This window comes from Lygodium microphyllum, chromosome 19 (assembly GCF_053477565.2).
Source record: "Lygodium microphyllum isolate KBCC chromosome 19, Lygodium_microphyllum_v1.1.10, whole genome shotgun sequence".
Taxonomy (NCBI): Eukaryota; Viridiplantae; Streptophyta; class Polypodiopsida; order Schizaeales; family Lygodiaceae; genus Lygodium; species Lygodium microphyllum.
Window position 1 is genome coordinate 110,344,604 of NC_141153.1, and position 16,579 is coordinate 110,361,182.

A 16,579-nucleotide genomic window follows, 5' to 3' on the forward strand; every position below is an offset into this window, starting at 1 on the left:
GGAGGTCTTCGTCGTTGCAGCAGGAGCACGTGATGCTTGGCAAGACCCGGCTTTTCACAGGAGGGAGAGGTCGTTGGACTTCTCTTGGGGATACAAGCAGCTAGCGGAGCTCCTTTGGAGCGGCTAGACCACTTCTATGTAGGAGAGTGGGGGTGCTCTCTAGATGACCAAGTAGGGCACTTGGATGGCACCACTTTGTCTGATCATTGCCCGGTCCTCCTCACAGTTGATGCTTCTGCTTCAGCCCTTGACATGCGATCTTGTCAGATCCCTGACTTGATCTACAAGAGGGAGGAGGTGAGGAGGCAAATTGAGTAGCTTTGGACTAGGGAGTGGGCCAGGGTGGACTGGATCACAGACGAGGTTGGAGAGGTCTTAGCCAAGTCGAGTAGGATCTGCCAGGAGGCAGCCCTGTAGGCTAGGAAGTAGTGTTGGGAGGAGGAGAGAGCACTCCAGCTAGACCTAGCAGCCACTTAGAGACTACTCTAGGAGGCACCAGGGGATCCCACTCTCCACATGTAGGAGGTGTGCGTACGGGCAGCCCTCGCCGGTCTCGAGGACAGGTGTTTTGAGTTCTCCTTCCGTACCTCAGCAGCCTTTTGGGCGCGGAAGGGGGGCACGATGTGCATGGAGTTTTTTCAGGTGCCTCAACCTCGCACCTCAGGAGATCAGATTCGTAGCCTCCGTGATCAGTACGGGAGGATTCGCTCTAGCCCAAATGAGGTGATGGAGATTGCAACTAACTTCTACAAACAACTCTTTCAGCAGGAGGCAGTCTCTCAGCCAGAGTACAATGTTGTAGATAACAGGTCAGGGATTGCATTCCGTCCCTCGTCACACAGAGCTGATGGGACGCTCCCTTCTAGACCCCTTCACAGAGAAGGAGCTAGCTGACGCCTTCCATGCATAGGATCCACAGAAATGCTCGGAAGAGGATGGTCTTTCTAAGGCCTTCTTCACTACCTATTGGAAGGTGGTGAAGGACTCCCTACTACCAGCCTTTCAAGAGATTTTCAGCTTAGGATGGATGCCAGGGTGTTTTTCGGCAGGTCTTGTCAGTCTCCTCCCCAAAGGGGGAGACCGGTTGGAGCCATCCCAATGGAGACCGAGCACCTTGTTTTCAGTGGCCTCTTGTAAGGTGATCGGTGGCCGACTCCGCCTTGTGCTTCTAGACATCATTCATGACACCCAGACAGGTTTTGTCCATGATAGGAGCATCCTAGACAATGTCTTCACTTTCTTTGAGGCGACCGAGCGGGTTCAACACAGTGGTCAGGGATTGGCAGTACTGCTGGATTTTGAGGAGGTCTATGACAAGGTTGACTGGGACTTCTTAGAGGGCACTATGGCGAGGTTGGGCTTCCCCGAGGCATGGATCAGCGAGGTTTCTGCACTTTACAGATCGGCCACTAGTAGGGTTCTCATTGGTGGTAGGAGGGGGGAGGAGTTTCGGCTAGAGAGATCTGTCCGGCAAGGCTTCCCTCAGGTGTGAGCGGCAGGCTACGTGGCCTTCGATTTCCGGTGAGGAAGGAGTTTGAGCTACTAGACTCAGAGTATGTAGATGATAATGCTCTTAATGTAGAGGATGATGAGCTGATGTTGGAGAGAGTGAGAGAAGCTCTTGAGATATTTTGCACTGCAACTTGAGCGAAAATCAATTGGCGAAAGTCGCTTGATCACATCTGGACTCTAGCACCGAGTAGGGTGTCCACTTGGGGTTTAGATGGGTGAGCAGGGAACACCATCCAATATCTAGAGTTCTAGGTGGGACTCAACATCACTCCTATCTAGCAGTTTCTTCTAATTCTTGACTCTATTAGGCAAAAGCTAACCTACTGGAGCACACTCCGTCTTTCCTTAGCGGACTGAGCCCTGGAGGTCAATCAGGTCCTCCTAGAGCGACGACTTAGTAAACCGCCTCTTGTTGGTGCTTCTCCTTGTCTTGTGTGGTACAGCTTCGCCGCCTAGTGCGGAATTTTCTCTCGGCTGGCTTCGACGGTTCGAGGGATTCCCAGGCCAAGGTGGTGTGGGCTACCATCATCTGGGACTCAACATCATTCTTGCCCAACAATTTCTTCCAATTCTCGACTCTATTAGGCGGAAGTTGACCTACTGGAGCATAATGTGCCTTTCCTTAGCGTGTTGAGCCCTGGTGGTCAACCAAGTCCTCCTAGAGTGACGGCTTACTACACGGCCTCTTGTTGGTGCTTCTCCTTGTCTTGTGTGGTGTAGCTTCGCCGCCTAGTGCGGAATTTTCTCTGGACTAGCTTAGACGATTCCAGGGATTCCCAGGCCAAGGTGGTGTGAGCAACTATCACCTGGCATTAGTCTGGGGAGGGCTTGGGATCATTGACCTAGAGTTCCAGAGCCTAGCGCTTTTGGGCAAGCTAGTGGTCCGCGGTCTCACACCACGTGGATAGACTTGGAAGGTCCTTTTGCAGGAGGGTCTCAAGGAGTGCAGACCGAGGCTTGGTAGCGGTTGGAGGCCATCCTTGAGATGGATCTTCACGATTGCCTAGATCACGCCACTTAGATCTTCCTTCCTCCACATCTTACTTCGAGTGTGGCAGGGCCTTTACAAGGCCCTAGTTTAGAGGGCCCCAGGATGTCAGGAGGAGATAGACCACCAGCCGATGGTTTGGAACCCCCATGTCAGTATCTAGACGGGATACATATTGTTGAGCAGCCCCACATCCAGTGGGTTGGCTGGGAGGTTGGCCTTGCTCGTACTATCAGGACGTGATGGGAGGTGTACAGGATGGCGGATTAGGAGGTGTGGGAGTGGATATCAAGTTGTCAGCGAGGAGCTGAGGTGAGGAGGGAGATTGACTCAGCGATCCCTCATGAGTGGCTAGACCCCCCGATCCGAGAGTTAATGGAGCCTAGTGAGGTGTGGATTGCTAGATTCTCACCGGCAGGTATCCCCTTACAGGTGGCAGGTAGAGTGGGCAGTGCCCGCTATGGGACTTTCTTCACAGTGCAAGATGAGGGGCGGTTGGTTGTTGACAGAGGGCAGCGGGATGAGGAGATTGAAGTCCTTCCTTGGAGGAGGATTCGTGTTGTTGGACTTCAGGGGAAGACCTAGTGACTGGACCCTGATGTGCCCTGGGAGGAGTTTTGGCAATAGCACCTTTGGATATGGGAGAGCAGGCCACTTGATGAGTCAGAGTGGGACCTTGGAGAGTGGCTATGGCTGGCCACTGCGGTTGCCAAGAAGCTGTTGAGGTTCTTGGAGTACACAACCAGGATTGATAGACATGTAGTGATGCAGGAGGACATGGATTGGGTGTGTTCACGTAGTAGATACTGGGCGGAGCATAGCATCACGGATGCCTTCCGTCGGACTTTCTAGCGTCGCCTGTGGGACGATTGTAGGCCGAGGAGGGTGTCATATTTTCTTTGGATTTTGGCACATGGGGGTCTCGCTGTTGGGGGTTGGTTGGCTCAGATGCAACAGGACGGAGGCTGTATATGCAATCCACAGTAGCACTTGGAAACTCCAACACACTGCCTTTGGTCTTACGAGATGGCACAGCTCGTATGGAGAGGAGCCTGCCGTATTCTCTGCTGTGTGGCACCCAACCTTGGATGTATCTTGCGGGGGCCTTTTTGCTGGCAAGCAGGCAGCCAGGGCTCTCACCTTTTGCATGAGGCCAGGATGCAAGATACGATTTTTCTCATCGAGGTTGGGTCTTGTGCAGTGGTCATCTTGAAGGCTTTACCCAACCGCTAAGTATTGGAGCCCACAGCAGAGTGCTCAGAGGTATGGGAGATCATAGGGAGTCTTACAGGATGGCACATTTGGAAGGCATGCTGTTAGGTGGTTTTTGGCGGGGAGTGCCTTCGAGTCTCAAGCTCATTAGGAGCTCCATCTTTACTTTCTGCTCACTTGGGGTGGTCATGACCTGTTCTTCACGATGTAGGTGGGCAGCCCCAGATGGCGATACACCCCAACTAGTCTGTTGAGCATGTGCACTTCGTTGTAATCAACCTTTTGAGTAATATAATTAGCCACATTTTACTTATTTAAAAAAAAAAGAAGTGGTTGAAAACAATAGTACATGGTATTTTGACAACGGAGCTTCCAAGCACATAACATCCTTTTGTGACTTCTTTGTATCATATGCAAATGTACAAAAGAAGGGAATTTGTTGTATGTGCAAATAATGCTTTGTATGCAATTCAATGCATTTTGACAGATTCCCATTATTGTAGTAGATGGGAAGACTACCATGCTTGAAAAGGTCTTGTATACACCTAGCATAACAAAAGAATTGGTTTCAGTTTTAGCCATTATATGTGCTGGTGGTATGGTTAAATTCCACATGGATCGGCACAATGCCTATGATTCTAATGATGGGGATGTCCTCATTGTCACATGTACATTCTACAATGTCCTTTATTAGCGTGACTTATATGAGAAGAGAGCATCAAAAGATGCATTACACATTGATGTTATTAGCCTACCTATGTTAGTTATGCAAGTCTAGTTTTGAGCTTCTATTAGAGTCTGGTGGAGACATAGGAGCTTTGGCAGTTTAGGTGCATTTTCTTTATTTGTCGGCTTCTTATGTGCATTCCTAGGCCAGTTTTTGCTTTCCACAATCTGCCTACACTTGCCAGACATTATCATTGTTATATGGGCTTTTCTTGGGGTCTTTCCTATTTTTTTCGCATTTTTCTCTTCAGTGACTAGCATTTATTGCTGGTCGGCCAGCATTTATGTCCCCTACAAGCATCTCTGCTTGTTTTTTGATTTGGCTACTATAGTTGTACCCCCCACTTGGTAGACACGTACACTCTTTTAGTCTTCAATCTTCCGTTTGCAAGTGCACACTTCGACTCCTCCATGCTTGGTGCTACCATCTTCCATTGCACACTCTCACATGGTATCAAAGCCTAAGTGAGGACATAGTCTAGAGATTTCTTGCAAAAGAGCAGGTTTTCATCCCGGAGGAGCAATTGAGATTGATTAAATGTGGATTTTCAGCTTGTGTTTGCTATGTTCACAGCCCCTACAAGTGGTCTATTGCCCGGTTGACGTCCCCTACAAGAGATGGCAGATGACTTAAAAGGATCAAAGCCAAGCCCCTATTTTTTGTGTTTTGTGGCAAACACAAATTTGTGTTTTATAGGTTACATCTTTCTAGTAAGTGATAGCTTTCTGACATAGGCAACAGCTTCTTGGTGCAAGAGACCCCTTTCTGGTGGTAGGGGACAACCTTTCTTTGACAAATCGAGCTTTCTAGGTGATTGCAGGATTGAGATGTCTTACCAGTTCATGCACTTTGATTACTTAGAGGAGTTCTTTCCAGACATTCTTCTAAGCTAAGACTTGATTATCGCAATTATAGTCAACGAGAGGAGTTTGTCATTAGCACCTATCACCTATTTTTTGCATTTTGCGACAAACAAAAATTGTTTTATAGACGACATCTTTCTAGAGCAAGTGATAGCTTTTTGACATAACCAACAGCTTCTTGGTGTAGGAGACCCCTTTCTGGTAGCGGGGGACATCCTTTCTTTGACAAATCGAGCTTTCTAGTTGATTGCAGGATTGAAGCTGTCTTACCAGTTCATGCACCTTGATGACTTAGGGGAGGAGTAATTTCCAGACATTCTTCTAAACTAAGACGTGATTATCGCAATTATAGTCTGCCAGAGGAGTTTGTCGTTAGTGTCTGTCCCTTTCTATTCATCTATCACAGAAGGCTCCATCCTTAGTGAAGTGATGGTTTCAATAGTGTACTAGTCACTGTGAGATGTATGTAGATGAGTATGAGTTTCACCCGGGCACTAGAACTATACTTTTGCATTAGCTTATGATCAATTTAGTATGAATTTTGCCTCAATTTTGAGATAGAAACTTTGATAAATTTTAGCTCACTTTTTTATCAGCTTGAGAACCGTTTATGGTCACTTTCTCGATCAGTTTCGTATTAGTTTTTGCAATGAGTTTGTGATCAGTTTCGGGTCACATTTGCAGCAGTTTGTGATTAGTTCTCAAATCAGCAAGTGATCAGATTATGCTCAGTTTTCAATGATTTACATCTAGTTCCATGGACAACAACATATGTTATGATGCCATTGATATTTTAGCAATGGTTTATGCTTGGTTATGCTATGCTATGGTTTGGTTTTTCCAAATGAGTTGAGCTCATGAGAAATAGACATGTCACATGATAATCTGGCAATGTTTTTGAAATTCTTTGTGAGTTTTATGTTATGTTATGATTGGTTGGTAATTTTCAGCATATGCTAGGCATGTGGAATGGTTGAGCAACAGTGTGCAATGTTGTGTTAACTATGGTGCCTTGTGGAAATTCCAATTCACTATTTTGTTTTTGATGCATCTGGCAATGCAATCAAGGACGATTATAAGGATTTTAAGGGGGAGGGCTATCATAAGGATATGCATTTTTGAAACCTCACTAAACATGTGGATTAATTTTCAATCACATGGTTAAGTAAATATTGCACATGTGAGGTGTAACTAGGGTTAGAGTAAATTTACGAGCTCATGAGAAATAGACATGTCACATGATAATCTGGCAATGTTTTTGAAATTCTTTGTGAGTTTTATGTTATGTTATGATTGGTTGGTAATTTTCAGCGTGTGCTAGGCATGTGGAATGGTTGAGCAACAGTGTGTAATGTTGTGTTAACTATGGTGCCTTGTGGAAATTCCAATCCACTATTTTGTTTTTGATGCATCTGGCAATGCAATCAAGGACGATTATAAGGATTTTAAGGGGCAGGGCTATCATAAGGATATGCATTTTTGAAACCTCACTAAACATGTGGATTAATTTTCAATCACATGGTTAAGTAAATATTGCACATGTGAGGTATAACTAGGGTTAGAGTAAATTTACGAGCCCGGGACCTGAGGAAATCACAAGATGTCAAAGGCAAAAGTTGCTGTAAGCTATGCCGCACATGCACTAGGTGGTATCTAGTGTCAGTTGTTGGCCTAGGTTAGTGGTGACACTAGAGAAGTGGTGTTTAATGGTACCTAATGCCAATCTAATGGTCAAAGATGACGCAAAGACACTCGTGAATGGAAGTTGTCTAGCCAATTTAATTATTGGCTAGTTAGATTATTTTTAAGGGCACCAAAATAATTATTAGATTAATTTTTAGTATTTAAGGATTGAAAATTAATATTTAATTACGGATAATGCTTGAAAAACCATTTGGAAAGGTTGTTACATGTAAAAAATGCCCATGCAAGATTGAAAAACGTCTTTAGAGGCTGGAGAGAGGCATTTTTAGTGTATTCATCTTGCAATAAGAGAGAGTGAGGAGATGCTACTAGTTTGATTTGCAGCCATTGGAGGACCTTTTGAGGTAGCCAAGGGCAGGAGAAGACCAATCAACAGTAGGTGACACCATCTACATGCTGTTGAGACAGGGCAGGAGTAGTAAATAACTGATTTTCTTCAATTCTTTGTATCTATATGTTGTTGAGATACAGCAGCAGCAGTAAATGACAGTTTTTCTTCAGTTTTTCGCAAAGAAAGTCTGAATTTTCTCTCTTCTCAACATTCTCTCTCATCTCTTAGCCTTTCTGTAGCCTTGCTCCAAAGATTTAGCATTGAGATTACCAGAGGCTGAGAAATTTCAGATTTCTCTGTGTAACTCTTAATTCATAGCAGAAATTAGGGTTTAGCAACAGTCTTCGGAAGTGTGCCAAAAATTGGCAGCTCCAAGACTTGGATTCAACAGGATTGAAGCTGTTTTTAGCCTATTCAAGTGGAGGGATCAGCAAATAATTGAACTTGGGGCATTTTCCATCTCCATCAAAGTGGGTGAAGGGCAATTGGTTGCCCGAATCAAGGGGCAAATTGAATTGAAGACTTGCTGGTCATTTTGGACAGCAAGATACCGAAAGGGATTGGGAGAATCCCGTTGTACATCTTCTTCTTCTTTAATTAAGTTAAATAAATACCGAAAGGGGTGCCAGTTTTGAGGCCAACAAGGTATCTAATGTCCAAGATTATATGGTAAAGTGTGCATTTCAGTTTTGTGAATTTGTTAATTGTTGTAAATAGTGCTTAATCAGGTTATTTACCACCCTATCCAAGGCAGGTTGGTTTCAGAGATAACTTCAGAGATGACTGAGGATGAGAGAGAATGGTGTAGAGAGAGGAGTTTCAGAGTTTCATCACAAGAAACGTTGAAAGGCGACTACTGCATTGCTCAAATATCCATGGAAGTTGTCGCCTATAGCTTAGGACCACTAGAAAGATTGTTGCCCCTTCTTGTATATTGTCATTTGCACTAGGAGGACCTTGGGCTGTTGTTACCTGCTCTCGGAGGTCTCCAAACTACTATCACATATTGTAAAACTCATCCCTGGTGGCTGCAAATCACGTCAACAATCTCTCCTTGCTCTCTAACAATCTCCTTTTCTCTCGCAATAGTTGGAATAGACTTCCACCAACTCCTAAGAACGTATTTTTCACTTGTATGGGCAAGTTTCGCCAAGTGGCACCCTTTTAATCCCATTTTTTAGCATTATCTAGCTTATGAAATTAATTTTCTAAATATTAATTTAGAAAATTAATTTAATAATTATTCTAGCCCTCAAAAACTTAATTTCGCTAGACAATTAATTTCCCTGAGTATTAATTAGCCCTTAGACTTGCATTAATTAATTAATTAATGCCTAGTTCTCTAATATCACCATTGGCTTTAGTGGCCAATAAATTGGTCTAGGCCGAAATCTGACACAGGGTACCACCTAGTACTACCTGTTAGACATAACATATTACAAATTTTGCCTTTGGCACCAATTAATATCTCGGTCCTAGGTCTCACATTGTGAAATAATTGACTTACACCTCGCATGTACAAGTCACATTAGCACGTTTGATTAACTTTTAATCAAATGCTAAGCAAAGCAGTAAAATTTCGCATCCTCGTGACACCATGCAATAGGGTAACTTGGTTGTGCAAGCACTCGTAGCTACTAAATGCAACGAGGAAATTGTCTCTTTACATTATGCTTTACATGATGAGCATTGGATGGCAACTATGTAGTCAGAAATGGATTCTATTCATAAAAATGACACATGGGTGTTATGTGGCTTGCCTATTGGCAAGCATGCTATAGGCACAAAGTGGGTTTACAAATTAAAACGTAGATCTGATGGTAGCATTGATTGCTACAAGGCACATCTTGTTACCAAAGGGTAAGCCCAATAGCATGGGATTGATTACAATGAGACGTTTGCACCCACTTCAAGTATGACCACTATTTGCAATGTGATTGCTTTGGCTGCCCATTTTGATTGGCATTTGCATTAGTTTGATGTGAAGATTTTTTTTTTGGTATGCAATCTTCATGCGGATATTTATGTGACACAACCTTTGTTCAGAAAGGCTCAAAAAGCAAAGTGTGTCAATTGCATAAGGCCCTCTACGGTTTAAAACAGGCACCTACAGCGTGGTAGGAAAAAATACATGCATATTTGATTGCTGTTGGCTTTGATAATTCACACACTACAAGCACATTTTATGTCTACAAATGTGGGGATAACCTCTTGATTCTTATTCTTTATGCAGTTGACATGTTGTTGATTGGATCTTATGAGACAGATTTTGACCTACAAAGCTGAATTGCAGCATACTTTTGATGTGACAAAGCTTGGCCGCTTGCGTTACTATCTTAGCATACCGTTTATTGTAGTTGAGGGGGCCATTATTTTGCAACAATTTAGGTACACTAGGCAGCTCCATGAGCATTTTCAAATGCAAGATTGCAAGCCTATCTTTACTCCAATTGAGATAGGTCACATGTTTATACTTGAGGATGCACAAGATCCATTTGATGCTTCTCCTTATTAGCAGGCTCTTAGCTGTCTTGTATTTGTGTGATACATGGCCAGATTTAGTTTGAGGTTTCTCAGTTGGTACACTTTATGCACAACCTTGGTACTACACATTGGCAAGCAGTTAAGCGTGCCTTTTGTTATCTCAAAGGCACTTAGACATTGGGCCTTTTTAATTCCTAAAGGCACTTCTCTTTGCTTGCATGCATTCAAACATACTGCTTGGGTTGATTGTTTTGACACAAGGGTTGGTTGAGTAAGAAGCAGTCTACAATCGCCAGATCTATTCCAGGCTGAATACATGGCATATAGCTACATTGTAATGTGACCACATCTATTTGTGAGGTTGAATACATGGCATACAGCTACATTGTAATGTGTATGGTTTAGATGTCTTTTGGTTGATCTTAGTGTGGGAGATCAGTCACCCACTCCTATCTATATTGACAGTTAGGGTGCCATGGAAGTTGCGCGAAATCCAATAGTGTGGGAGATCAATCACCCACTCCTATCTATATTGATAGTTAGGGTGCCATGGAAGTTGCGATAAATCCAGTTTTTCATGCTTTGCACCGTACCAAGCACATTGAGATGCATTATCATTATATCAAAGAGAGGCTCCACGCAAGGGAGATTGACTGCATTTATGACCCTACATAGGACAACTTGGCAGATGTGTTTATAAAATCTCTCTTTAGAGAGAAGTTTGAAGCCTTTTGAAAGGCTCTACGCTTGATACCATTTGGGGATTGATCTACCTGTTCCTTCTACACGTTCACATCATTCGTTTGAGGGGGGTTTGTTACACTTATTGTTTTCCTCCTAAGGAGTAAGTTGGATGATCTGCATGAAGAAGACCTCTCGTAAAGCGTAGTGAAGGTGGTGGTGTCATGGTAGGGGGACTAAGAGATAAGGAGGTTAAAATGGTTGCTAATGATGCATATGGGTGGATGGGCCCAATGAAAAGGAAAAATAGAAGTTATGGGTGAAGAGGGAAAAGGGAAAGTAGATGGTGGGGAGATGGTGGGGGTGAGAGAGGAGGTGGAAGAATGATCACAAGGGAAGTAGTAGAAGTGATCATGTGTTTGTTTGGGCCTTCTTTGCACATTTGGACTTGTGCTCATGAGGGACTTTGGAGCGATACTTGGAGAGGCCGTTTTCCCTAGCCCGTTTGAGTTTGTCTTGGAGTCACCATGCGAGAAAAGCTGCCCGTGGATAGGTTTTGGCTGTTGAAAGTGTTAGGTTAGGATTCAACAACATGCATACACACGCTCACACTAAACAAGTGAATAACAAGAGAGAGGAGAGTGTTGGAATGCCACGTTCACTATGTGAGAATGATGTGAAAGTACAATCCCTAAGGTACTAAATACAACACCCATTGATGAGTGTTCACACGGGAAAAAGCCCTTCTCCAACTAGAAGGAAAAAAGTGCTTGTGAATAAGGTAGTGTTCGCATAATTATTCTAGGTGAAGACCCAATGTCTGTATAGTTTCATTCAGCATGGAGCCAATGCAGTTTGTCATTGACATTTCGCTTCACGACCTCCCTACCATTGCCACCAAGATAACACAACTCTGTCGGTGCTTTAGCAGGCACTTCTTCAGAAAGATGCAGAGATTGCCGAGTTACATCAATGGATCCGCATCTTAGAGACTTGATCATGATCGAGAAAAGGCTCTTTTTAGCAGGCCCATGATTTCTTTTGAGGCATGGAGGATAGACTTAAAATGCTCACCGAGGACGGTGAGCCATCTAGCAGTGGGCGACTTGTACACCGCATGGGAACACCACACTTGAGCTCTCTTGTTTAGAAAAAGAAAAAGCTAAGTTGTATTTCATAATTGTATATGGCAGCAAGTATTCAAGTTGTACTCTATAGAAACAATCTTTTATCATGTACAAGGTAGTTTAGTAGGTTACTTTTTGCTCTTGTACTTGAGTGACTTATGTTTTTTCTCTAGAGAGATTTTTTGACTTTTCTCTATACTAGACTTTCTGTGGAGACTTCTTGGACCTTGGCGGACACGACTTGGACCTGCCTCAAGAACCACCTTGCTAGAGATTTTTTCCTCTGGGCTTTTTGTGGAGACTTTCGAGGCAGACTAGACCAGAGTTGCAAGCTGCCTAACTGAAAGTTTTTTGGCGATAGTTTAGAGAAAACTCCTCCATCACTCCAAGTCTCTAGATATTGATATCTATGAAGATCTTTTATCCTCTCTTCTCTTCAGCTTTAAGAGAGAGGGGAGGCAACCAATGTATCAAGCAATCATTTTATGCTAATAGAAGTGTGCTCTTGCAAATTTGTGTACTTTTGTCTCTCACCACTGGAGTGTCTCTCTCTCTCTCTCTTCTCATTCTTGTCTCCAAACTTCCTGCTCTCCCCCTTCTCCCCAATGTCACTTCTCTCTTCTCTTTCCTCCAGACTTCTTGTATCTTGTATCTAGCTCCTTGTCTCCAAACTTCTCTCTCTTCCCTCTTCTCTCGAGACTTCAATTTCTCTCTCCTCTTTCCTCTAGAGTTCACTTATTTCGAGATGTAGACCTCTCTCTCTCTCTAGAATTTATGTCTCTGTTTGTCTCAGCTCTTCTCTCCAGACTTCTTGACTCCAAACTATTATGTGTGACTTCTCCCTTCCTTGACTTCTCTGCCTCTAGACTACTCTTTTTTTCCTAGACTTCTCTGTCTCTAGACTAGTCTATTTGACTTCTCTCTTCTCCAAACTTCTCTCTCCTGACTCCTTTGTGTCCAGACTTCTTTGGTGACTTCTACCCTTCCCTAGACTTCTCTATCTTTGGACGTCTTGCATCGAGACACCTCTGTCTAACTTCTCTGGAGCATTTTTCCCTCTTTCCTCCAGACTCCCCTTTCCTTCCAAGACTTCTCTCCCCTCTTTGTTGCTAGACCTTCCTGCCTAGTCCTCTTCGCATTAACGAGCAACGTCAAGGAATGCAGAGGTGTATGCATTGATTGCAGAGCGAGCATACTGCTTTGAGAAACCACCCCACCCCCCTTCCCCCTTCCCCTTCCCCTTCCCCTGGCTCCTCATACACACACCGTCACACAATGATCACCCTTACATAGAGATTGTCCACAATCTCTGCAGGATATGGAAGAAGCTATAGGGTGACTCAAAGACTATGAGTAAGAGGAGATATGCGCTTTTCTCAGGAGTTAGGGTTCTTGCAATTTCTCCATTCTAAGTCTGACATGATTTGGTGTTATAGACGTTCAAACTGGTTATTTATTCAAGCCTTGTAATAGAGCTCTTTTTTGTTCTATATTTGTGTGTTTTGGAAGTGTCTTAGAGGGCTAATTTTGTACTATGCCTATAAATATTTTGTCGTAAGGAAATTTAGGAATAGAATCATTCTTTTGTCTGGAAAAAGAAAAGGCCAGCAGATAAGGAAACCTTCGGATGGAAGTGTCAGGTAGGGAAAAATCACTTTTCATAAAGCCAGATCACTTCATGCATTACAGTGACACTAGCAGTTAAATGTGCAAGGCAGACTTGAATATCTGATGTGAATTAGCTCTCCAACTTGTCGACTGTCAAACAATGATCATTCGTACCACCTTGCTGGAGTCTGGACTATTTACATGATTTCAAGAGGAAAGCTGGAGTTATTTCAAAGTGACTTCTGGATGTGATTTCCAGTCCACACCCTTATTTGTGAGGATATTTGCATATGAAGCAACAGTTACAGGGCACTGAAATTTGAGTATAAGTTTGCTTACTTTGTCGATCATGCGATGAATTTTTTGTAGCTGTGCATCTTTCAATGGTTGACTGGGGTACTGCAACGATAAGAGTGCCAATCGTCAAGTATCAATCACAGCATGTATGCAGATGTTTAAGTCTCAATCAGGACACCAAATATGTACTTTGTGGTGCATGGCATGACAAGTTAGAAGGCAAACCTTGAACAATGCACATGAGTAGGTCATGGTTTCATCCAGAAAAAGGGAAAACAGTGTATTGCTCTGTAGAATGACAAAAGAAGATTCTCAAAAGTGCTAGTATAGTCTGACACACCTATGTATAACTTATAAATACAAATGGAATAAAGAAGACCACATGTAAGGTGGAGGAAAAGTTCTTCTAAAATTACTGTTGAAAACAGTTATATCCATTTTGAGAGTAGTCGTACATTCTCATACTCTGTACGTGCTAAACCAGGTCTAACCTCACAAAGTGCAGGTAGGAAAACAAGGTTTGCAAAATATACAGGATCATCTGCATTTACGTTCTTACCTCTCTGTAGAGAGGAGCTTGTGTCTTCTTAACATTTTATGCAATATGCTGGTACAAGTCCAGTCTCAGTGAACATAGCAAGAAAGCGTGCAAAAGTAGAACTAGGTTGCCAGCATTTCAGATGAGGATCCAGAAACAGGAGTTGACAAACATTGGACCTGAACCCCAAGTGGCTGTAATGCACAACATTGGAAATTATTTGGGATTGGACATTCTTGTGTGGGCTTTCAGTGTCATTCAAATGTTCAATTTGGCTAGGGGTTTTAGAGCTGTCTGTTGTGTTCAGTTCAACTCGATTGTTTTTATTTTTCTAGTAATAGATAGTGTGTTGTGAATTTAAGAAAGAAAAGGGTCAAGTTAGACAAGGCAGAGAAACCAGAAGATTGGAAGGATTGGATGAACAAAACTGAGAGATTAAAAGAAAGAGGAAGCAGTATTGTACGAGCAAGCATTGTAAGAACCACGAGAAAGTGTGGGCATTGTGTAAAAACAATTGACTTAGTTGGCAGACCATGGAAGTCCTGGCAAGGCTGTTAACCACTTGTTTTGACATTGGTCTACCATGCAGATCTTTATGTCAAGTCCTGTATGGGTGTCTTAAATGTTAGAAACAGTTTTTGTGATGACTTATGGAAGAAGTTAGTACGCTTGTTCAGCTTATATACATTAGCATGATCTACTGGAAAACCTTGAAGTTTTAAGAATATATTGTAACACCTTACACTTGAATTAAGAAGTTGATTTCATAATTTTGGATCTTACAAAACAGAAAATATGGAAACTAAAATATTTACAAGGTCATAATGGGCAGAAATGTTTCGTCGAGCATTTGTCAAAGAATTGCCTCGTAGGAAATGCCTCATATAGGAGGTAGCAGATCCCACAAATGCTGTGAGTAGAACTGGACTCCACCATCCCCTGAATCATGACAATATTTCGATTTTTACAAGTTGATGAAGGTTTTAATTATAGAAGTAGGCATAATGAGGCTAAGGTGTTCCTTCGATTTTTACAAGAAATTGAAAAATGCATCAGTGCTGGTTGCCTCTCTTATCTCTCCATACATGATACTGACTTTAGGGACATTGAACATATAGAAGGATTTCCTGTTTGTATTTTCTGTACTTAAAGGTAAATGTGCTCTGTTTTCAATGACATGAATACTGTTATTGTACTCTTGAGTTTTATATGTGGTTTACAGGTGTGCCTGCTTGATTTGAACCGGACATTCAACTCGTGCATTATTAAAAAAATTCCTATCGAAGCAAATTATTATTACTGAGGGTCAGAATGCAGAAAGCACACCTTCTTGAGGAGTTTTGATGAGTTTGATGCTGGAGATCCCGGTTTTCAATCAAGATCTAATCACAGAAAGGTGATTGTTAAGATCTAATCATAAAAAGGTGATTCTTAAGATCTAATCATAAGGTGATTGTTAGTGTGCTTTTTATATAAGAACAGGGGACAGAATTATCTTGCTAATCGTTTCTCCTTAATGACTATTTCTGCAAATTATGTGTTCAGTCTGGGCATAATTTCCATGCCCTGCAGTTAACTTTGTTTGCACAAAAAAACACCGATCCCTTGTGGCTTCTTCGAATGTCCTCTACACTTTTCCAATCCTAAAATTCTGGTTCTGAGCCTCTTACTTGAGAATCAAAGATCCCCTCCAGTTTAACAAGGTTTTTCTAACCCTTTTAATTTTTCATAAAAGGCAGCGCCTTGAGAATTATTGCACAAATGCTTTTGAGCACTTTCATTTATGTTAGTTTGTTTCAAGCTTTCTTCCCATCCTGTGACTTGTTTTTGTTTCATGACTTCTTTGATTTTGTTTGCTTTTAGAAAACTATACAACATTGTCATTTTAGCAATACCGGGGTGGTTTTCTATATAGTAGGATAATTGTTTCACTAGTGTTCATAATGTCTTAGAAGTTTTGGTTGAGGATGCTACTAGAAATCATAAGGACTTCTTGACTACAACAAGTCGTGTCTTGGAGCTTGCTTGACATGCAAAATGGGAGTACAGGCTGTCCTTTTTGTGATGAAAAGTAGTTTGAATATCCTTTATAATAATGCCCTAAGTTTCGTTACACCTGTTTTATGGAAGTGTTGCATATTCAACAACAAACACACCGAAGAATTTAGAAAATATATTGAAATGCGAGAGCTAGATTGTTAGAAAAGTTTGAATCCCTTGCTTCTTTGTTTGTGTTAATGGACCACACATTTTTCGAGAGTCAGGAGGCAAGAAGCAGAGTTCTAGGTTGGAGACAACTGTTTCTGGTATTTCACGTGTATAAGCAAATTCCTTCTAGGAAGGTGACAATATGTATTTTCGCAGACCATAGCATCTTTAATACATGTGCATGAAACAAAGCATAGTAGTCTTAATTTGGTGGAGTTAAATGGTCGTTCCTAGCTGATTTTTTCGTGTAGATTACTACTCATGAATCTCGGGCACTAAGCTCTACCCCATAACTCCAG

The 16,579-nt window shown here is 42.4% G+C and overlaps 1 protein-coding gene and 1 long non-coding RNA gene across 8 annotated transcripts in view; one reads left to right on the plus strand and one right to left on the minus strand.

Annotated features, from left to right (window-relative positions):
- Nucleotides 1-16,579, minus strand: part of LOC148020266 (uncharacterized) — a 119,896-nt gene that overhangs the window by 13,168 nt on the left and 90,149 nt on the right. For all 7 annotated transcript variants that reach the window (XR_015694944.1, XR_015694945.1, XM_087700600.1 and 4 more), the window contains 4 exons: nucleotides 15,399-15,454; nucleotides 14,888-15,011; nucleotides 13,760-13,822; nucleotides 13,577-13,636 (listed from right to left, as the gene is read on the minus strand). Coding sequence is in view for 5 of the 7 variants with exons in the window: in XM_087700600.1 (XP_087556726.1) it covers nucleotides 13,577-13,636; nucleotides 13,760-13,822; nucleotides 14,888-15,011; nucleotides 15,399-15,454 (303 nt within the window). In the remaining 2 variants the exon portion in view is untranslated. The remainder of the gene's footprint in view (nucleotides 1-13,576; nucleotides 13,637-13,759; nucleotides 13,823-14,887; nucleotides 15,012-15,398; nucleotides 15,455-16,579) is intronic.
- The window catches only part of LOC148020267 (uncharacterized), a 46,010-nt gene that overhangs the window by 13,038 nt on the left and 16,393 nt on the right, over nucleotides 1-16,579 (plus strand). Inside the window, exon 4 of the long non-coding RNA XR_015694946.1 lies at nucleotides 15,295-15,468. This is a non-coding gene — a long non-coding RNA (uncharacterized LOC148020267). The remainder of the gene's footprint in view (nucleotides 1-15,294; nucleotides 15,469-16,579) is intronic.